At 43.8% G+C, this 19,718-nt stretch overlaps 3 protein-coding genes across 3 annotated transcripts in view; 1 reads left to right on the plus strand and 2 right to left on the minus strand.

Annotated features, from left to right (window-relative positions):
- Window positions 1-3,638, minus strand: part of ppp2r5a (protein phosphatase 2, regulatory subunit B', alpha isoform) — a 30,803-nt gene extending 27,165 nt beyond the window's left edge. Inside the window, exon 1 of the mRNA XM_053444646.1 lies at window positions 2,554-3,638. Coding sequence (XP_053300621.1) covers window positions 2,554-2,701 — 148 coding nt within the window. The 5' untranslated portion in view covers window positions 2,702-3,638. The remainder of the gene's footprint in view (window positions 1-2,553) is intronic.
- Window positions 3,639-4,325: 687 nt separating this feature from the next.
- dtl (denticleless E3 ubiquitin protein ligase homolog (Drosophila)) lies at window positions 4,326-11,587 on the minus strand. The gene is made up of 15 exons (XM_053444649.1): window positions 11,440-11,587; window positions 10,233-10,370; window positions 10,052-10,144; window positions 9,906-9,967; window positions 9,605-9,725; window positions 9,210-9,275; window positions 8,959-9,074; window positions 8,784-8,857; window positions 8,581-8,687; window positions 8,384-8,488; window positions 7,650-7,762; window positions 7,470-7,559; window positions 7,188-7,311; window positions 6,316-6,956; window positions 4,326-5,774 (listed from the first exon to the last, which is right to left on the minus strand). Exons 1-15 carry the CDS (start codon window positions 11,489-11,491, stop codon window positions 5,709-5,711), a joined length of 1,968 nt encoding a protein of 655 aa, XP_053300624.1. The 5' UTR covers window positions 11,492-11,587; the 3' UTR covers window positions 4,326-5,708.
- An 829-nt stretch (window positions 11,588-12,416) lies between these two features.
- Window positions 12,417-19,450, plus strand: ints7 (integrator complex subunit 7). The gene is made up of 20 exons (XM_053445655.1): window positions 12,417-12,602; window positions 12,723-12,852; window positions 13,208-13,354; window positions 13,507-13,644; window positions 13,734-13,780; window positions 13,929-14,128; window positions 14,220-14,342; window positions 14,433-14,550; window positions 14,942-15,076; window positions 15,197-15,294; window positions 15,426-15,665; window positions 15,803-15,940; window positions 16,045-16,251; window positions 16,516-16,710; window positions 16,798-16,901; window positions 16,997-17,065; window positions 17,424-17,556; window positions 17,866-17,964; window positions 18,656-18,841; window positions 19,036-19,450. Exons 1-20 carry the CDS (start codon window positions 12,509-12,511, stop codon window positions 19,348-19,350), a joined length of 2,916 nt encoding a protein of 971 aa, XP_053301630.1. The 5' UTR covers window positions 12,417-12,508; the 3' UTR covers window positions 19,351-19,450.
- The last annotated feature ends 268 nt before the right edge of the window (window positions 19,451-19,718 follow it).

Raw genomic sequence — 19,718 nt, forward strand, 5'->3', positions numbered from 1 at the left:
AGCAACACAAATCATATTTAAGCATAAATTCTAACTTTTAGTACGTTAATTTTGGGTCTGATTTAACAGGAGGTAACAATGCGTTTCACGTTTGTTGCCAGTGTGTGAGATAGAGAAAGACAAAGGGTTGATCAATGAGCTGCTCATAGCTCTACAATGAAGAAACGGCACAAAACACTACATACAAGATCTGTTAATATTTATGATAAGTGAAAAACTCTTGATGGTTCATTGCGAGATTGTGGCAGGAAATATGACATATTGGTGAGTCTCAACAGTCTACTAGGTATTTAATGGAAAACATTGTGGTTGTATACGCTTGTTAAAAGCCTTTTCATACGCGACAACAATATAAATACTTGAATTATAATCAAAGAATCCATCCACTTACGATAACACACTGATTAAAGCATAATCAGAAGTACAAAGCTCTCAAAGACAAATCATGTACTTCACTATTTCACACTAACCATCTCAAATTCCTGCTGGAAAAATATGTGCCTTGTTTATACAATGTGCTGTCCGTCTGTGTTTTACAAGAATAACAATAATATATGAAAAGTCTAGACTTTCGTAAAGGTGGAAACAGTCACAGTTGATAGAAATATTTGAGAGATTTTGCTTTCAACATTTGAGAAGTTGCATCATGTAGTAAAGTTTCACATACTAGACCAGGCAGGTTTCTTACTTAAGCTCTGCTTTTCTCTGTAACATCAACACAACTGAAAAGTTGTTGAGACTTGCCTAGTTTATAAGCAAATATCAAACATAAGTCCAAATTGAATATTGCCATTCACTTATATAAAACGAGGAATATAAATCATGATGAGGACAGTAATCCTTTTATAGCAGATGAGTCAAAAAAAATTAAACCAAAACTCCTATACAATACTTCTATTCCTCTGTATTAAGCTAGTGTAACATAAACAATGCGTGCTAGTTGCTGCACATCATTGAAATAACTTGTTAAAACATGTCTAAGTACACAATGGGAATGCACGCATTGTTTTGAATGGAACTTAAATACACACAGTTGTAAGGAGGCTCAGCAGTATCCCGTTTAACCACAGGCTACGGCAACACAATCGACATGTAACTGGTCAGGTAAGTGCTTCAATTTGTCATGTTAAAACAATTTGCAAGACATTTGCGCCTTCTTTTTCCAATCCCCCATACTTGTGGCGCCCTTGCTCGGACCCCACCCATTTTGAAGCTCATGATCCATGCCTGGTGTTTGCAGGTTCACACACACACACACTGTCATGGCTGGTATTGACTGAGGCATTTCTCCTTTTGGACAGACCAACACTACACTTGACAGGTAGGGAACGTCCACCTTGATAAGGTCACATGCCTAACTAACCCTACCTCCACCCTACATGCCTGCGCCTACAACAGAAAACTGCATCAACTGACAACAGCCTTTCCAAACTTGAATACTGGTTGATGCACGTTTTTCTTCTACTGCAACGTGCTACGGCTTACTGCTTACTCATGCCAGTGACATAAGAATGGCCATGTGACTGCCAAAACTATGAAAACAAAGCAAACTTTAATTAATAGCTCTAATTTCCTCAGTTGCAGCATTGTTATACATCTCGCAGGTACTTTTCAGTTATATAAAATGTTGTGGTATATAACTGTCGCACTGTGAGTAAACTTAAGCATCAGATCTTGGGTCAAGAAGCTTGTGACCAGCAACCTCGCAGTTCAAATTCCTATACTTGCTGGACTTAGTGAATGGGAATGAATGGGAATGAGTTAAGCCAGCTTTATGAGTCCTCGATGAGATGTTGTAGTGATTCTGTCCCTGGCACAGAACTCGAGTTCTACTTCGGCGTGTTTGCATTGGAAACGGTTTGCAACATCACACCATATAAACTTGTCAAGCTGCAGAGAGAAGATTACCAAGCCTTTCCTCAACTTGGTCAAGGTTGTCCTCACTTTCAACAGCCTCTATACCAGCATACACACACAAGCGGCAATATGAACAGTCACGGGAGCAGTGTTGTGTTGTACACAACGTGACTCCACACACCTCTTTGTGGAGACATTTTTAATCAAGCCTGGAGATATAATGCGGTACAATAGTCTGTCCATTTCCCCCCATCCATTTGAATAGGAAAATGGTGTCAGTCTGATTGGGTTAAGAGGGGTTTAGAGAAACCCTGTTAATCCATTCTCCCACATCTCTGCACTGATGTGCCTCTACGTGTCAGCCCCAAACTTAAACTGAATTCAAAAATAATGTCATGTACCTTTGCACAGTATCGTGTCTGTTTAATGTAAATCCCTTAGATTCATTCCAACCTCTTTGTGCAGAGGAAATTAGCAAGAAACCAAGAAGGGGAATGTTTCAAGGTGTGTCCACAACTCTTTGGAATCGGTGGCTGTCTTGTTCACATTAGTGTGTGTGTGTGTGTGTGATGTGCGCACAACATTTGCACATATTGCTTGCACGTGTTGAACATTATTGTTGATAATCCAGCTGAACACACACACACATGCACAACACAACAACACAAAGACCCCCCCCCCATCCTCTGACCGTACCTTTCAGCTGCGGCAGCGGGGAGAGCTCGACCGGGGCGCTCTGGGTGCGGTACTGAGACGAGCCCTGGGACTTCCTCTGCTTCTGGGCCTTCCTCACGGACTTTCGCGTGAACCCGTCCACCTTCTCGGATGCAGAGATGGCCGACATTTTGACGCATGCAACCGACAAGCTGCTTCAGATGAGCTATTGTATCCCCTGGGTCAAACTGGAGAGGGTTTCCTCTTCGTTCACATCAGCACGCGCACGCACACACACAAAAAAAATAGAAAATGGGGGGCAGACTGCACGACTTTAAGCTTGTCTCCAATTCCAGGATATTGAGTACGATCCAGCAAGTTAGCTCGGGTTAAAGATGATTGACTGCCTCCTCGAGCTGCGTTATTTTGGGGTAACTAGTCTTCTGAAACACGGGGGACGATCCTCGGAACACGACAAACAACTCCTCGGTACGAACGACACAATTGCTGCTACACTTCAAACGAATGCTGGCCTTGGATGATGCATCGTTTTGACAAATTGTCGGCCTGTGGCAAAACGCACGCAAGGCATTGTCGTGGAAAGTTGTCCGAATGAGCAGCGAGGCAAAGGGCAAACGCAAAGTATCGTGCTGCTAGGCTGCAAGCTAGCACCTAGCTAAAAAACGAGCTAATGCTAATGTACGCCACTACGACAACAGTTTGCTGTCGAGAGAAAGGGGGGGCAAGATAGGAGAGGAAAAATAGTCCCAGGGAATTCAGGTAATTCTCCGTCAAAAGAAAAGGCCTTCGAGCCGTGTGGTTTTTTTTTAATCCGTGTCCGACTTCCGCTGGGTGTTTTCAGCAGATCGATGAAGTTCAATCTCGCTTCAACGGCTTAGCTTCCTTTAGCATTCAAAAGTTAGCAACTTAGCCGCGGCCACACGCGGGTCTGCTCGCTGCGCTACAGCCGCCGTCGGTCCCTCAGCCTCTTACAAACCAAAGGTCGATCTTAGATATAACACGTTAGCAGCCGTGGGGCCGAGAGTTCAGCCATTAAACACCTCCAGCTCCTCCGCTCCGCCGCCGTCTGCACAGAACACCACTGTGCGCTGCAGGAGCACTGACAGGCCTGCGTCATGGACTGACAGCCGCGACGGGCCAATCACGCGACGAGAATCAGGAGCTGGAAACTTTTCCGGCCAATCGACTGGGGGGGAGGGCGGGCTCCTGAACACGTGACGCGTGAAAACAAACGCTCGACGTTGAGGAATGGCAGCTGGAGGAGAGAGGAAAGTTCGTGCGGTACAAAGTACTTCCAAATCCGCTGCGTCGAAACGTGTTTCACTACAGAAACGTAGTATCTGTCAATACTTTATCCGTCAGTACATTTCATGGAAGAGCAAAGAGGTGCGTCTCTCCAGCAGGGCCGGACTCCTGCACCCGGGGGCCCTCAGCACGATAAGATTGGGGGCCCTGCCTTTCACTCAGCCTGATCCATTTGGAGGCTCTCCTATCAAGTTGTTATCTTTAAGCAGTGGTTTTCAAACTGTGTCCGCTCGTGTCACACTGAAGGGCCGAGAGATCTGCGTGATCTGTATTCTTATTCATGCAAAACCCTTGTTTTCAGCCATTTTCACCTGAGCTTCACACTGGCTTTACCTCTGTATTGAGAAATAAGTGCATACAAATAACAGTTCTAATGTAAAGAATAACTAACAATAAGTTGGGAGTCACTAATCTTAAGTATAAGAATCACATTAAACATGAAGTTCATTGGTTTTAAACGTTTTTTCAAATGTTTATTTTTGCCTTGTTGCACACACAGGGAATGTGGATTATCACAGAAGAGGGCCAGCATCACACACACCCCATTGAAGCTTTTGTTGCTAGACGTTCTGCATCTGGTAAAAATTACATTTATTGACAATCATTTTCACAGTTCAACCTGAAAATGTTCACTCACTGAGGGAGGGGGCCCTGCCTGAGAACTACAAGCTGCATTACAAATGTAAATATCATTGTTGCTAGTTTGGGATCAAACAAATATTATTCACAATTGTCTCCACATAAATAAGAGAGCAGTAGCAAAGCCTCATTTGGTGAATGAGGTTTGTTTTTGGGGGCCCCCTGGTGGCTCACAGGGAGGGCTGGCTCTTCCCTCAGGGATGTTATCCTGCATCTAAGTGAACCCAAGCATTGTCTCCCAATCAGCCGGTCAATATCAGATATAATTCCAATCATGCATGTCTCATGTAACCTCGATTGTAGGTAAAAAAATTATTCAAGTTCTGGGACAGGGGATGTTTATATATATATTCTAACTTTAAGCAGATATAAGTAGAAACATATTCATTATGCTAGTCAGAGGTTGTGAGCTGCTTGACAGCACAGAAAATCAGAGACATTTCAACTCAACTGCAGATTTTCTTCATCTAATGTCTTCTATTTTAAATACTGAATAAATTTCGCTGTAGGGGTCAAAGCGTTCAAATAAATCAGAAAAAACACCATGGAAACTGACTTCCATTTAATAAAGGTCAGATCACAGCAAGCTTATGTTAATTAAATACAAACGGACCATGCAACAATCATTGGTTATTTTGTACATATAAACAACAAATCAACCGATTTGTATATGCGCAACACTGACGTGACAAAATCCAGAGCTGAAAATATAAATGACAGGCTGTCACAGAGCTGATCTGTGACCAGCTTACACTCTGAAGTTCATAAAAGGGCTCAAGGCTGTCAAGCAAAATCTTTATACTTTTTTAGCAGAATTTAAAATATCTACACTTGGACAACTCTCAGCTTGAAGATTAATACCTTGTTAACCTCCTGAACACCTTGATGAAACGTGGAGTTGTGTATTAAATGGTGCATCATCTCTTAGTTTTCAGGTTTGAGTAAAGTGAAAGATTTACTCGGAAATGCTACCTGATTTCAAACCAGAGGCTCTCAGCACAGCACCAGAAAATGTGTGTAGGAGGCAAATGCAAATACCTAAAAAAAACAAAAAAACAACGCCTCTGTGGATGTGAAAACTCCTGAATCAAAGGTTCGGTTTCCGTCGGGTTCATGTGCTGAATTAAGTCATGTGTTCTCAGAGGCTTTACCATCACATATAAAAGATATACTCAAAAATAAAAACATTGCATTCAAACAGAGGCACAGAATATGTGAGCGGCTCTGGCAGGTCACTCCAGAGTCGGTCTCCGGAAGTACGTGGAGATCTTCTTCATGCTTTGCGGCGAGCGACTCGTCTGAAAGAGAAGAAACAGAAAACTTCAACTGCAATGGTCACTTTTAAAGCTATTCAAAAACGTGCATGCAGATATTAGCAGTGATACAGAGGGACATTTTATTTTCCACAGGGGATAAATGGATCTTGATGAAAACATAATCTGCCACATACAGGGGACTGATTTGCTGCGTCTTGATTGAATTGAAGGGCACTGTTTAGCCATGGTGGAGGTATCTGCTCTACCGAGTGTCATTCTAGTTCTTATTCAGTGGCTTTAAAGCCTGAATTTCCAGATTGGCGACATTCCAAGTAGCTGAAAGTGAAGGAAGGCGTTGATAACAGTGCCAAGCTGCAAGAGATAACATGTTTTTGTGTCTTCACTCTGACTTGCTCTACTGGTAAATAGGTGAAATGAATCTCACTCCCTGAAAGAACAAGAAAAAAATACTCTTGAAGGAAGCTTTATTTAAGAAGGCACAAGAGAGAAAGACTAAAGAAACTGAGTGAATGTACAAGTTGTTAAAAGATATTTATGTCTGAAATCTGAATCTGGTACTAACCGGTGAAGCTGGTGTTTTCCCTTCCTGTTTCTTCGAGGCACTGGGACTTCTGGGACTACTCGGGCTTCCTTGACCTTTCCTCATCTTTTGTGCCATCGCAGACAGCCAGTCCATTCCTCTGGGAGAGTAATTCTCTTTGCCACTCTGTCTCGATGAGCTTTGCTTGTCCTCTGCGGGACAGTCTGTTTGTGACCTGCTCTCTTGAGCAGGGCAGCAGATACCAGCCAGGGTCCGGCCTCTCTTGGGCGCAGGGTAAAGTTCAGTAACACAGTCGCATTGTTCCGCGCCCTCACAGCCGGCCGACGCAATGGTCTCCAGCCGCCGTTTGGCCCGTCGCTCGATGGGAGAGGTGCTGCTCGCCGGACTCTGGGGACACGGGGTCAGAGCCCTGCGGAGAGGAGGGGTGGCCTGACCGGGAGACCCGCGGCTCGGAGATAACCACTGTTTGATAGAGGATGGCGTTCTCTGGCGAGCAGCAGCAGCCTTTGGATCCGGAGTCTGGACAGGTGAAGTGGTGCTGGAGGACAGAGGCAGGGCGGCTCCACTCAGAGCACAGGCAGCAAGCCGGGGCGACACGAGGCCTGGACGACTCTCTGTCCTCTGGCTTTTGGCGGGAGTCGTCTCAGCTCTGACTGACGGCCCTTAACAGAAGAAAAAGGCATTTTTAGTCTAATGTGACACCATGAGGACAGAAGAAAGGAGGGAGATTTATGAAAAAGCTCTTTCATATTTCACATAGTCAGACAGCAGCTCAGTGATGGAATGAAACCAGAAATGTTGCTGTTAAGTTAAAGACCACATACAGTATATATGATTACATGGTAGTTGTTGGTCGTTAACAAGGATTGAAGGATGGTAGTTGAAACACTAACTTGTTGGATTTTTCCGACGCGCCCAGCCCACGAGGTTTGCTTCTCCCGCTGAAGACTGCACCTCCTCTGTTTCCCGGTGAAGCCTCCAGATCCGGACAGTGTGGTCGTCCGAACAGGAAGCAATCTGCCAACAGAGCAGTGAGGATTACACAGAGACACAATCCAGTTTCCTGTCCTGAGAATCATTTGGAGGTTTTGCACAAAGGAAACAGGATGGCATTCATTAAACCAACATTATGTGGTTATGACAGTGAAAAGGGTTATTAGAGTTTTCTGCTCTACCTTAGTGAAATCTGTGGGACACCACACGACTGAGGTCACTTCCTCACTGTGGCCTTGAAGGGTCATGGGAGGAAGTTCAGGCTCAGAAATCTGAGATATAAAAATTGACAAACACGTGTCAGCCACACAAAACACTGAAAACATCATCAGGAGGGTAAAATGAAATGAGGACGACCTTACCTTCCAGATGTACGTGTGATTGTCACTTGAGCCACTGGCCAAGAACTGGTCGTCTGGGCTGATAGTGGACTTGATATAAAATGAGGAATTCTGGTGGCCACTGAAAACAGCCACTGTGGAAGAAGAACAAGCTAAGATGTAATATAATAATATGATATAATAATGAGAAAGAACCACCACACAGACAGACATCACAAACGACGTTTGTTTAAAAATGCATGGAAGTAACGTTAAAGACCGACATAAACATGTTTATTTTAATGTATTTAAGGCCTAAAATTCAGATCAATTAATTTTGGCTTTAAGATCCTGTGGAAATCCTTAATTTTAAGTAAAACCAAAGGTTAAAATCAGATTACAGGAGCATAGACAAGACACGATGAGGATAAATTGGGTTAACCGATCTAGAACAGATGTGTTTTGTTTCAAGATGGCCGACTAGTCTGGAAGGTGTGAATATTGTTCAGCGGGTTCAGTTCTAGTGAGCCACCTCCCAATCTCTCAGATCTTAAAACACATAAACTGTGATTTGAAAGATATTATAATTAACACACCATGTCTCTGAATGTCTACATTTCCTCTGTATCAGAAAGATTCTGCTCCTTGTGATAGTTAAACCCTAGGACATTAGTACTGCAGTCCCATCTAGTGGTCTACAATGGTACTATGTCAGTGATAAACAGGAAAAGACCTATTTTGGCACAAGTGAACCTATGACTCAAGCCCTTGTTTACCTGGATTTGTCTTTATTCCACTGAGGTTGAACATGTAGATATTGTCATCAGTGCAGTTACACATCACATTGGATCCTGTGGAGTCCAGAACAAGTCCGGAATAACCTGCAACACACACACAGAACAATATTCAGCTCATTTGTTTTACTGCATCTAGCTCCGTGTAAACATGAAAATCAGTTGGGTAGAAAACTAACCGAGCCGCATGCGCATGCAGGAACCCGGGTACGGGTACGTCTGCAGTGGAGTCGGATCCTGACGGTGAGCCGTGTAGTTCTTTCTCAGATCCCATTGCTTGATCACTCTGGATGGGTGGAATTAAAATATAAAAATTCAACATGACAAATCGAATGTTCACAACGATGTTCTGCATGTTTAATAATGAACAGTGGTTTCTTACCCATCGACGGCCCCGGAGGAAATGAGCGTGTGCTGATCCCGAAACAAAACCACTGTGACACTCTGCTGGGTGTCCTGAGGAAAATGAAACAATATTGAGGATCAGCCTCGCCACCTTCCTGCTCTCTATTTCACTTCATTTAAGCAAACAGGGTCCGTTGTAAAAACACACTCACCACACTGGGAGCCATGCCCCGAGTGCTGCTACGTCTCTTCTTTATTTTCAAGGGGGTGTTGGTCTCTGCTTTGTTGTGAGCGCCACTGATCTGTTTCACCTGTCTGTAGAAACCATCTGAGGGGAGGACGCAATGTGATCAAAAACAAAATAATCTATTGTTACAAAACAAGATCAGGTGGGGCAAAAATATAAATATCATTGAATATCAAAAGGAAATCTTCTTAACTGAAATCAAACAAATGAAAATACCTTTTTTGCTGCACCTCGTGTCCCAGACCATAATATTTCCATCTCTGGCTCCAGTGCAGAACACAGCTGTTGAAAAGAGAACAAAAAAATGGTATTAATGTGACAGATATGACATTTAAATGAAAGCTCTCGCTCAAGTTAATACTAAAGTTGATTTACTTCCATTTAAAAAACAAAACCTAATGTAATCTACATTTCTGCATGTTCTTACTAATTATATGGGGGAAGTAAACATAATAATTTCAATAATCACCAGGTTACCGTAGCTCTAGACACCTAGATTCAATAAACTGGATTATGTCATCTAGAAACAATCAAATCCATGTTGTCCTGTGAATGCTAAGAGATGACTGGGAGCATTTATTCCCTCAGGTAACGTGTTTGTTCAGACGTACATTTCTCCTGAGGTGCGAATGCAACAGACTTGAGGCTGCAGAGGTGACCCTTGAAGCTGCCCAACATGTCTCCTGACTTCACGTCCCACAGCCGGGCCATCTGATCTCCTGCAGCCGTCACCTGGGGAGTAGTGAAGAGTTTAATATGTGCAGAAAGAAAAACAAACACAGAGAATAATATAAAATCAACAAACATTATAAGAAATATAATAAATGTATAAAAAAAGGAGTGTTTAAATGACAGTAATTAAAATGTCACTTGTTTAACCTGAATTACAGATGATTGATGATTCATACTCACTAGCTGAGGCTCCCCCGGTACCCAGGCAATGTCAAAGACAGCGTTCTCATGAGCCAGCCATTCTGCAAAAGTTCACATACCATCAGCCTGGGACATTTTCTGATGAGAGACAGGACAACTGCGGACAAACGAGTCTCTCCACGTACCTTTGAGAAGTGGATTCTCTCTGCTCTCCGTGTTGTAGATCCTCACGATGCCTTCCTCGTTGGCTGCAGCGAGGATGTTCTGCTGCGTCCCGGCTGAAAAAACATTAACAGAGCAAGTTAAATGACAACAGCCACAAAACTCTGATGTGTCTTGTTTTACGGTAAAAAGCAGGGGGGTTACCAGAGGAGAAAGCTAATCCGAACGGGGGCACGGAGTCCCCCAGGTTTCCATAGGAGATGTGTTCGTCATGTCGGACGCACTTGAAGCCCTGAAGCAGAGAGCTCAGGGGGAGCCTGGGCCAAGGATCTGCAGGGACGGCTGGAGAGAAGCAACCTTTCAGTCAGATGTATTACAGAGATAATGCAACATCTGTTCTGCTTTATCAGTTTAATTTCATCTCTACAGTGCATGTTATGACTTCATGCTCTGCAGGTAAGGATCTCCACATCTGGATTCCTTATGAGCAGAAGTTCTCCTGCTCCAGGGAGGTTTTCTGAATGGACACATCTGTTTTTAGTTTTCAGCTATACTGCAACTGAATTAATAAGCAACCATTTCAAATCATCAATTAATCAATATAGTCGTTTCTAACTTGATATCAGTATCAGCATTTATGTGTGTAGATATACTTTTTTTTATTTTACTAGTACAAACAATGCAATGTTAATTCAAGCTCTATAAATTTAGTTAATGGTTAAACTGTAAAGTATCAAGCCTCAATTATATGTCATTGTCATAAAAGGTTGGATAAAGACAGCTTAAGAATTATTGCCAATCTTAAAAAATATGTATATTTCAACCAATATATTGTCCGGCTGAGCTTTTCTTCCTAATATGTGGATTTGCATCTGCATCTGCCTCTGCCCCCCCCCCCCCAAAACCCTCTATTTCTAACCATAATGGAAAATTCTGTCTGGTCACAGGTTTCTTGAAACTCTGTCAAAGCTGGTTGAGCATGTGTTGGGTTTTGTAGGACATAACCAGGCTTACATTGAACTTTTAAACAGGCTATTTTCTAACATCTTGACTGGAAATGTAAGTTATGTCATCATGCCACACCTCAGCCTACTGAAGCAGAAACTATATGAGGTTTCACAGTGTGACCTCAGAAGCAGCTGATTTAAACACTAATATTAACAAGTTGAATTATATGATCAAAGCTTAAGATATCCAGGACATGAGGTAAAAAGTGTTTGTCTTCTGCACAGGTCACTTCACACCTCCTCCACAAGTATCTACACGAGGATCTAAAGCGACACATGCATGAGAAAAATGCATGCGACGCTGGAACAGACAGATCTACATTGAATGACATGTTAACGTAAGCTAACGGTGGCTCTAGCTGAGTCCAACTCACAGTAACACACAGTCAAACGTCTAATCTCACCGTTCTGCCTTCGTCTGCCAACTCCTCTGTCAACGATCGAGCGGAAAAGCATCGCTGCGCTGCTCGAGCACACGATCAGAAGTTAGTGTTTCAGGTTTTGAGAAGTCGTCCGGCGTCTTTATTCCGCCTTGTGGCTGCTGGTCCGGTTTCCCGCGAACGGATCGGGTGCAGGCAGAGATGAATCCCCCGCGAAACTCGCGTCGCTCTCTGCCATTGGTGGAAACAGCCGCTTCCGCTGTACCGGCGCGTGCACATCCGCTTCCTTTGTGCCGCTGCTGTGTAAAGTTTAACATCCTCAGTGACAGAGCTCTTTCGAAGTAAAGAACCATCCCTGTTAATTTGTCATGATCCCATTGACATACCCAACTATTAATCTATATTTACCTCTATTGGTTTTACTCTTCTCCATGTTCATATCTGTGCTTTTATTATGAATTTATATTTGATCTGGTCCTGTAAATCATGTTGTAACCATATTTTTTCTCCTTCTTCTTCTTCTTCTTCTTCTTGTAGATATTTAGATCATCCAATAAAAGTAAAAGCACTCTATAGAAACAAATTCTAAGTAAATTACTAATGTATTTGCAAATAAATGTGATAAAATAAAATACTTGAATGTGTGACAGTGAAGGAACTCAGGATGATCCATTTCAGTGACATTATATTATCTGATTATTGTTACTAATATATGAACATGTATGTGGTAATGTATGTTTTATTTGAATGATATAGATATCATTTCAACTGCTTTATTTACTTTTGGGTAGTTTGATTTATTTAACACATAGAATTTTGAAAACTTATCATATATGTTTGTGTATATAATAAAAAAAGATAAATAATTACTAGCAACTGAAATTAAAGCAGTGAAGTAAAGATGAAAATGTAAAAAATGCTCTGAGGTCAAAGGAAATAACCAAAGACTTGAGCTTCAACGTCGCTTTATTGTGAAAACAAGCCCTGGACCGGAAGAGGAATAGCTGTAACATCAACGTGTGTCTCTCGGCTGGACACTGATCTCCATGGACGCGGCCATACTTGGATTTAAATGTGATAAACTTCATTAACAATGTCGCTTTCCACCGCTCGCTCGTTCCTGTCCGAGGCCTGCTATGGCGAACAGGAGCTGGACGCTAACTCCGCTCTCATGGAGCTGGACAAAGGTAGTTAGCCTGCATGCTAACGGGCTAGCACCCGGCTCTGTGTGTTGTGTTGTGTCTCCCCCTTACGAGAGGCGTCTGTGTTGTGCATTGCCCCGGTGACATCTCTGCTTCTGCCCCCAGGTCTGCGGTCAGGGAAGCTGGGGGAGCAGTGCGAGGCCGTGGTCCTCTTCCCCAAACTCTTCCAGAAGTACCCGTTCCCCATCCTCATCAACTCCGCCTTCCTCAAGCTGGCAGACATCTTCAGACTCGGGTATTGACACTTCTCAGACTGATGCTGGATCAGGGAGGGAGAGGTTCAAGTTTGTTATTGATTTGAACTCAAAGCAACTTTAGATTTGAACACATCTCTTCAGCTTTGCTTTTGAATAACTTACAGACATTAACATTGTTTCTTTTTTGTAAGATAAAAGTTCCATTATGACAAGCGGAGACGCATACAGATACATTTGTGAAAGGCTTACACCGGCTTATATTATCTGACAACCGATTTATCAGTCGAGGCTCAGATTCTTTATAATAAGTGCATTAACAGTGAGTAATCGTTTATTTCATTTGACAGCTTTTATTGTGGCACAAACATGTTTGGTGGTCTCCTCTGATTTCAGGAACAACTTCCTGCGCCTGTGTGTGCTGAAGGTAACTCAGCAGAGTGAGAAACACTTGGAGAAGATCCTCAACGTGGACGAATTTGTTAAACGGGTGTTTTCCGTCATCCACAGCAATGACCCCGTGGCCAGAGCCATCACGCTGAGGTAATGAAAACATTGCACAGGATTTCTATCACGGTGTATATAACACTTTACAACCCTAGAATACATGTGTGGTAACATGTTTGCCAACCTCCTGTGTCTTTTTCCAGTTGTGTGACACTCAAAACAATGTCCCCTTTCCCTTGTTTGTTCAGGATGCTTGGTAGTTTGGCCTCCATCATCCCAGAGAGGAAGAACGCCCACCACAGTATTCGCCAAAGTCTGGACTCTCATGACAACGTAGAAGTGGAGGCGGCCATATACGCTGCTGCCAGCTTCTCTGCACAGTCAAAGTAAGGAGAGTCATTACCTGAGCTGAACTGGAGTTGACATTTTGGATCGCTTGAATTTAATGTTGTCTAATTCTGTTTCCAATTTTCAGAGACTTTGCAGCTGGGATTTGCAACAAAGTCAGTGAGATGATTCAAGGTGAAGTCTTTTGGGAAAACAATTGCAGACAAGCTTTGGATTTAGATTTTCCAAACATATATTCAGCATTCAAATAAAACACTTAAAAACAGGTGACAGCAGAAAGTCCAGACGTTTCATTCCTCTTCCATCTGCACGTTCACCCCAGGTTTGGACACTCCAGTGGAGCTGAAGCTGAAGTTGATTCCGATGCTGCAGCACATGCACCATGATGCCAGCCTGGCGTCCAGCAGCAGAGAGCTGCTACAGAACCTGGTCAACTCGTATCCCTCCACCCCCATGGTCATTGTCACCCTCCACACCTTCACCCAGCTGGCTGCCTTCTCCCTCTTTGATATCCCCAAGCAGGTAATGACCATGAAAGAAGCTCTACCATACTGCACCCGCGATAACGTTTTGTCTTGACGTATTTAAAATCTTCTTTTTTGATTCCACACAGTTACAGCTCCTCCTACAATACCTGAGAGACGACCCGAGAATGGCTGTGAAGAGACTCGCGATCAACGATCTAAAGCTCTTGGCTAAAAAGGCTCCTCATCTTTGGATCAGAGAAAACACTCAGGTAGATTTTCAGTTGTTAAAAGTGTACCACAGCCTTAACTTCATGTTGGTTTGAAACCAGTGGTTTATATGAATGTGTTTACACCTCCAGACTCTGTGCGAGTGCGCCCTGACGAGCCCTTACGACAGCTTGAAGCTGGGAATGTTGTCTGTTCTCTCCACCCTCTCTGGAACCATCGCAATCAAGCAGTACTTCAGTAACCTGACGGGTAATGTTGATTTTAATTATCGACTGTAATTAAAGATGGATGACGTGTCTCCACTTCCTCCTGTTTACAAAAATTAAGCTAAAATATCTTTGATACTGGTGAGCCAATCAGAAACATGAAAGCCTTGAACAAACTTCACTGTGATAAGAACTTCCTTAAATGACAGAAACCATCTTTGAGACGTAATAGTTTGATACTGGTCCCACCCACTAACACGGAGGAGCAGTTTTTATGACTTATATTGCAGCCAGCCCAGGACCAGATGATTTTGGGATCCATCATGTTGATCATCTTCATATTTTAACAAAGCCATACATGTTGTCATTGTTGTTATATTCATTGCAGAGGTAAAGCCTCTCTGGACTGACGTGTTTTCCTTTCCCACTCTCAGGTGGCTCTTCGGTTCTCCCATCGCTCACTGACCTGGTTAAACTGGCGCAAGAATGCTGTTACCACAGCAACCTGGCAGTGGCTGCTCACGGGGTCATTGTGCTTTCCAACATCTCCATCTCCTGCCCAGAGAAAGGTAAGTTACAACAAGTGATGGTTTAGGATGAGTGTGATGCCCGGTGTTGAAAATGCAAAGGATTCACACCTCACGTGGCTCTTGTGATTGACTGCCTCTCTGTGTGTCTCTCTCTCTAAGACATAGTGCAGCTGGAGCAGGACACAGTTTTGGGGGTGGAGTCTCTTCTGATGCTGTGCAGTCAGGACAGCAGCCCCAGTGCCCAAGCCACGCTCAAAGTAAGACATGGGGAAATTTTAAAAACCTTGTTAAAACCTATTTTCTTATTACAGAGTGTGGATAACTGAATAGACATGTCAGGCGTCTTGGGGAAAAAAAGTGCCCACTTACCTTTTTGTGTTGACCCTAGACGGCCCTCACCTCATTGGTCAAGATGCTGAAGAGTCGACCCCATCTCAGCCAGTCGGCCGTGGAGTTTCTGCTTGGGCAGCTCCATTTATCCTGCGACTCCTCCCGCGTCCTCATGTGCCACGCTCTGGCGGCCATCGCCACCCACCTGCCGGTCCTGGGCGACGGCATGCTGGGAGATCTGGTGGACCTGTACAGAGTGGCCAGTCACTCCTCCACTGACAAGCAGCAGGAGCTTCTGGTGAGAGATTGAGTCTCACAAATTCCTCAGTGGGCATTACATTCACTTCTGTCTCAATTAAATTATTGTGTCATTGCCTTTTAAATGTAATATCTGCAGTTTTTTATTTGAACACCGGAACACTGTGTTTGCTGCAGGTTTCTTTGGCCACCGTGATTTTTGTTGCCAGCCAGTCGTCTTTATCAGCCGACGTGAAGACGGTCATCAAACAGCAGCTGGAGAATGTGGCTAATGGCTGGACGGTGTACCGCATCGCACGCCAAGCCTCACGCATGGTCAGCGAATCTTTCTTTCTTCTCCTTTTGAGATTAAAATGGTGTCACCAGGAGCCGCCCACCCCCTGAGACAGGATTATAAAATTCTTATCGCTGATCCGCAGGGCTGCCATGAGTTCTCCAGCGAGCTGTACCAGAGTCTGCGGACCCGTGTGGCATCGGAGCACTTCTACTTTTGGCTGAACAGCCTGAAGGAGTTCTCGCAGGCCGAGCAATGCCTGTGTCACGTGGAGGACGGCGACTACAGCGGAGCCATGACCGCCATCGCCGAGGCCCTGCGCTCCTACCAGAAGGGCATCGCCTCCCTCACAGTCAGTTCACTACCACACATCTGCTTGTCCAAAATCCTTCCTGCAGATCTGCCTTCACTAATGTCATGATGTCTAGAGCAGCTGATGCTCAGTCTGAGAACTCCTGCCATCGAAGCTAATTTCTTTCGCATCTCAAACTGTTAATGAATCAACTCTGACCTCTTGTACCTGACTTTTTCTTGTTCGGTCATTTCAAAAAGACCCATGTGACCATTTCACTGTGGTGTCCATGTACATCTATCTAATTAATCTACCTCCCTCCAGGCTGCCAGCACTCCGCTGAGCCCGCTCACATTCCAGTGTGAGTTCATTAAGCTGCGGATTGACACTCTGCAAGCCCTGTCGCAGCTCATCTGCACGTGCAACAGCCTGAAAACCAGCCCTCCTCCGGCCATCGCCACCACCATCGCTCAAACCTCAGGCAACGACCTGCAGCGCTGCGGCCGCATCTCCCTGCAGGTAGGACGCTGAAGTCTGATCTGTGCAGCGTGGCCTTCCAGACGGACCCAGTGTAGATCTCTCCAACTTGTTTTCTTTTGTTTTCAGATGAAAGTGTGCATGGACGAGTTCAGAAGTCTGGCAGCGCGCTATTCTGACTTACACCAGTCCTCGTTCGACGCAGACTACGCCACGCTTCGCAATGTGGAGCTGTATCCTCAAACACGCCTCGGCCACGTCACTGTCACGTTGAGTGTTTAACCCATTTACTCTCCTGCCATTTGTTTCTCTTTGACTTTCCACTCAGTCAACAACAGAGCTGTTTGCTTGTTTCACACGTGATAGAAGCTTTGATTCTGGACCCACAGGCAGCCAGGTGAGTGTTGTTGGCAGAATGGGGCACTGGGATTTGTGTAATGCTTTAGGAAAGAAATCAAATTCAGCTATGAATCATTCTATTACTTACTAATTTCAGGCCAAACTGCTATAGAGAGAACTTCTCCCCATGTAATTTCCTTGTGTAAAAAAGGTTTCACTTTCTTTAACTGCATCAAACGACTTCCTCTTTTCTTCTATATTTCTACTTTAATAACTAGACAATTGTGTAGGATTTTTAGCCATTTTAGGGTTCTATTGTTTTCACTATACCATTGGATGTGAATACTTTGTGCTAGAAGTGCTTAGCTATAGCACACGTCCCCTGAAGATCGTCTCTCTCCGCCTCCATTCTCTAGTTTTCAGGAGTACGGCACCCTGGGGTCCGTGCAGACAGAGAGCGAGTACGAGCGACGGATGATGTCGGTGTTCAACCACGTGCTGGAGGAAGTGGAGGGCCTCACAAAGAAACACCCTCCAGTGTCATACCTGGTAACAATAACTTTATTATGGTCTATATACAAATTAACATAAAGTTAGTCTCCAGATTTGTGACGTCTAAAGTCTGTAATAAATAGTCTGTTAACTAATTAACCACGTTAGAAACTCATTGCTGTATATAAAATATATATGTAGCTGTGTCAATATACTCTTTTATAATCTCATTAAATATTGTTATAGACTCAGTGAGCACTCATTTCACTGAGCTGGTTAAATTAATAAATTATTAAGTGGAAATAAGCTGCAATAAACTGCTTTATAATGTGCCAAATGTAAATGTATTGTTTGTGTTGTTTCCAGCACACAGGTTGTCTCTGTGACGCTGTCATAGGTCTGCTCAAGGTCCCGCTGTCCTTCCAGAGGTACTTCTTCCAGAAGCTCCAGTCAACAAGCATTAAGGTACGGTAACAGCTAACTAGCGCTAGCACTCTTTAGAGCACACGACTCCTCCAAAGCCAGACATCCCCTTTAGATTGAATCAAGCCCAACCAGATTGCCCACACTGGTATGTATCTGTCCCTTAAAGTCCCTTAGATCCATGAATTATTCTCTGAGAAATTATCCCCGTTACTTTGTCCGTAAATATGCCAAAATGTAATGGGTTCCTCCTTGGCCCAAGTCCCATCCTTCCACCAAGTGTCATGTAAATAGGTTCAGTAGTTTTTACATTATGCTACAGACTGTCAGACAAACAGCAATGAAAACATAGGAAATTATGAAAGCATAATTGACGTCATAATCCATATCCTTAGGTTTAGTTTGGTTAGATTTATATGTCCTCAGGACAAGATAAATGTACGGGATGCCTTGTATTGTTAATGTCAACAAAAGGAAGAATGACAGAATCAATCCCTAATTGCTCCGATTTTTTTATTTGAAATTGTATAGATCCACCTATTGTCAAAATCCCTTAAACTCTCCCTTCCGTTCACTTCTGTGTCATCAGCATCAAGACAGGTTGACATGCAAGGACACAAACAAAGGCTTTTATAATGGCTGTGATCAAGTAGACTTGTGGTTCAGTTGTAGCCACATAAAGACATTCTCGATCTCTCTTGTGACTAATCTGGGTGTGTTTTTGTTTTTGCAGCTTGCTCTCTCTCCATCCCCTCGCACACCGACTGAACCGATCCCAGTGCAGAACAACCAGCAGCTGACTCTTAAAGTGGAGGGCGTAGTGCAGCACGGTTCCACTCCAGGACTCTTCAGGAAGATCCAGTCTGTCTGTCTCAACGTCACTTCAGTTCTCCAGAGCAAGACAGGGCCGGAGTACAAGGTGCATACCAGCTTCTTGACTTCGTGTTTGATTATAGATTTAATTTCCTTTTTTTTTAAACATAGAAAATGCTTGCATCTGTATTTATCCACACATCAAACTGCTAAAGTCGTTAATACTCGTTGAACTTTTGGTGAATCATGGCTGTGTTACTGCTCAGGTTCCCTTGTTTTTCATGTATTTTATCCTTTCAGATCGCACTTGACACTAAAACCAATGAGATCGAGCAGCGGGTAGAGCCGCACAATGATTACTTCAGCACCCAGTTCTTGCTGAATTTCTCCATCCTGGGCACCCACACCGTCACCGTGGAGGCGTCCGTGGTGGATGAGAGTGGCACCGAGTGGAAGACGGGGCCCAAGACAACTGTGTCGGTTAAATCCCTGGAGGATCCTTACTCCCAGCAGCTACGCCACCTGCAGCAGCAGCAACAGCAGCAGCAGCAGCAGCCGCTGCCGCCGATTGCACCTCCGCCTGCTCCTCAGAGGGCAGCGTACTCCCGCTTCTAGTGAACGTGCCCTTGGTGCTTTCTTTACTGTCAAACAATACTTGTGTGCAGAAACTCATGTAAATATCTTTTGATTGATTAAAAGACCAGAGTGAATTTTACTTCTGCTTATTTTGTGTAATCTTTCTAAACTGTGTAAAGGGCAAAATAATGAAGTCATTTGGACAAGTCCACTCATTACGTTGTCCTTTGCCTCTGAAGGTGGAAATCAGCCCCTATAAAATGCTAAGTTGCTTCTAATTCCCTCTCTGTATTTTTTAATCCAATCATATTTCATGCATTCAGTGATCTACAGGGCAATTAAGGGCTGGGTGTCCTTGGGTTTAGTGTCGTCATTTCTCCATAAAGTGTTATAACATAAAGGGCCAA

The sequence above is a fragment of the Pleuronectes platessa genome, chromosome 17 (assembly GCF_947347685.1).
Source record: "Pleuronectes platessa chromosome 17, fPlePla1.1, whole genome shotgun sequence".
NCBI classification, from domain to species: domain Eukaryota; kingdom Metazoa; phylum Chordata; class Actinopteri; order Pleuronectiformes; family Pleuronectidae; genus Pleuronectes; species Pleuronectes platessa.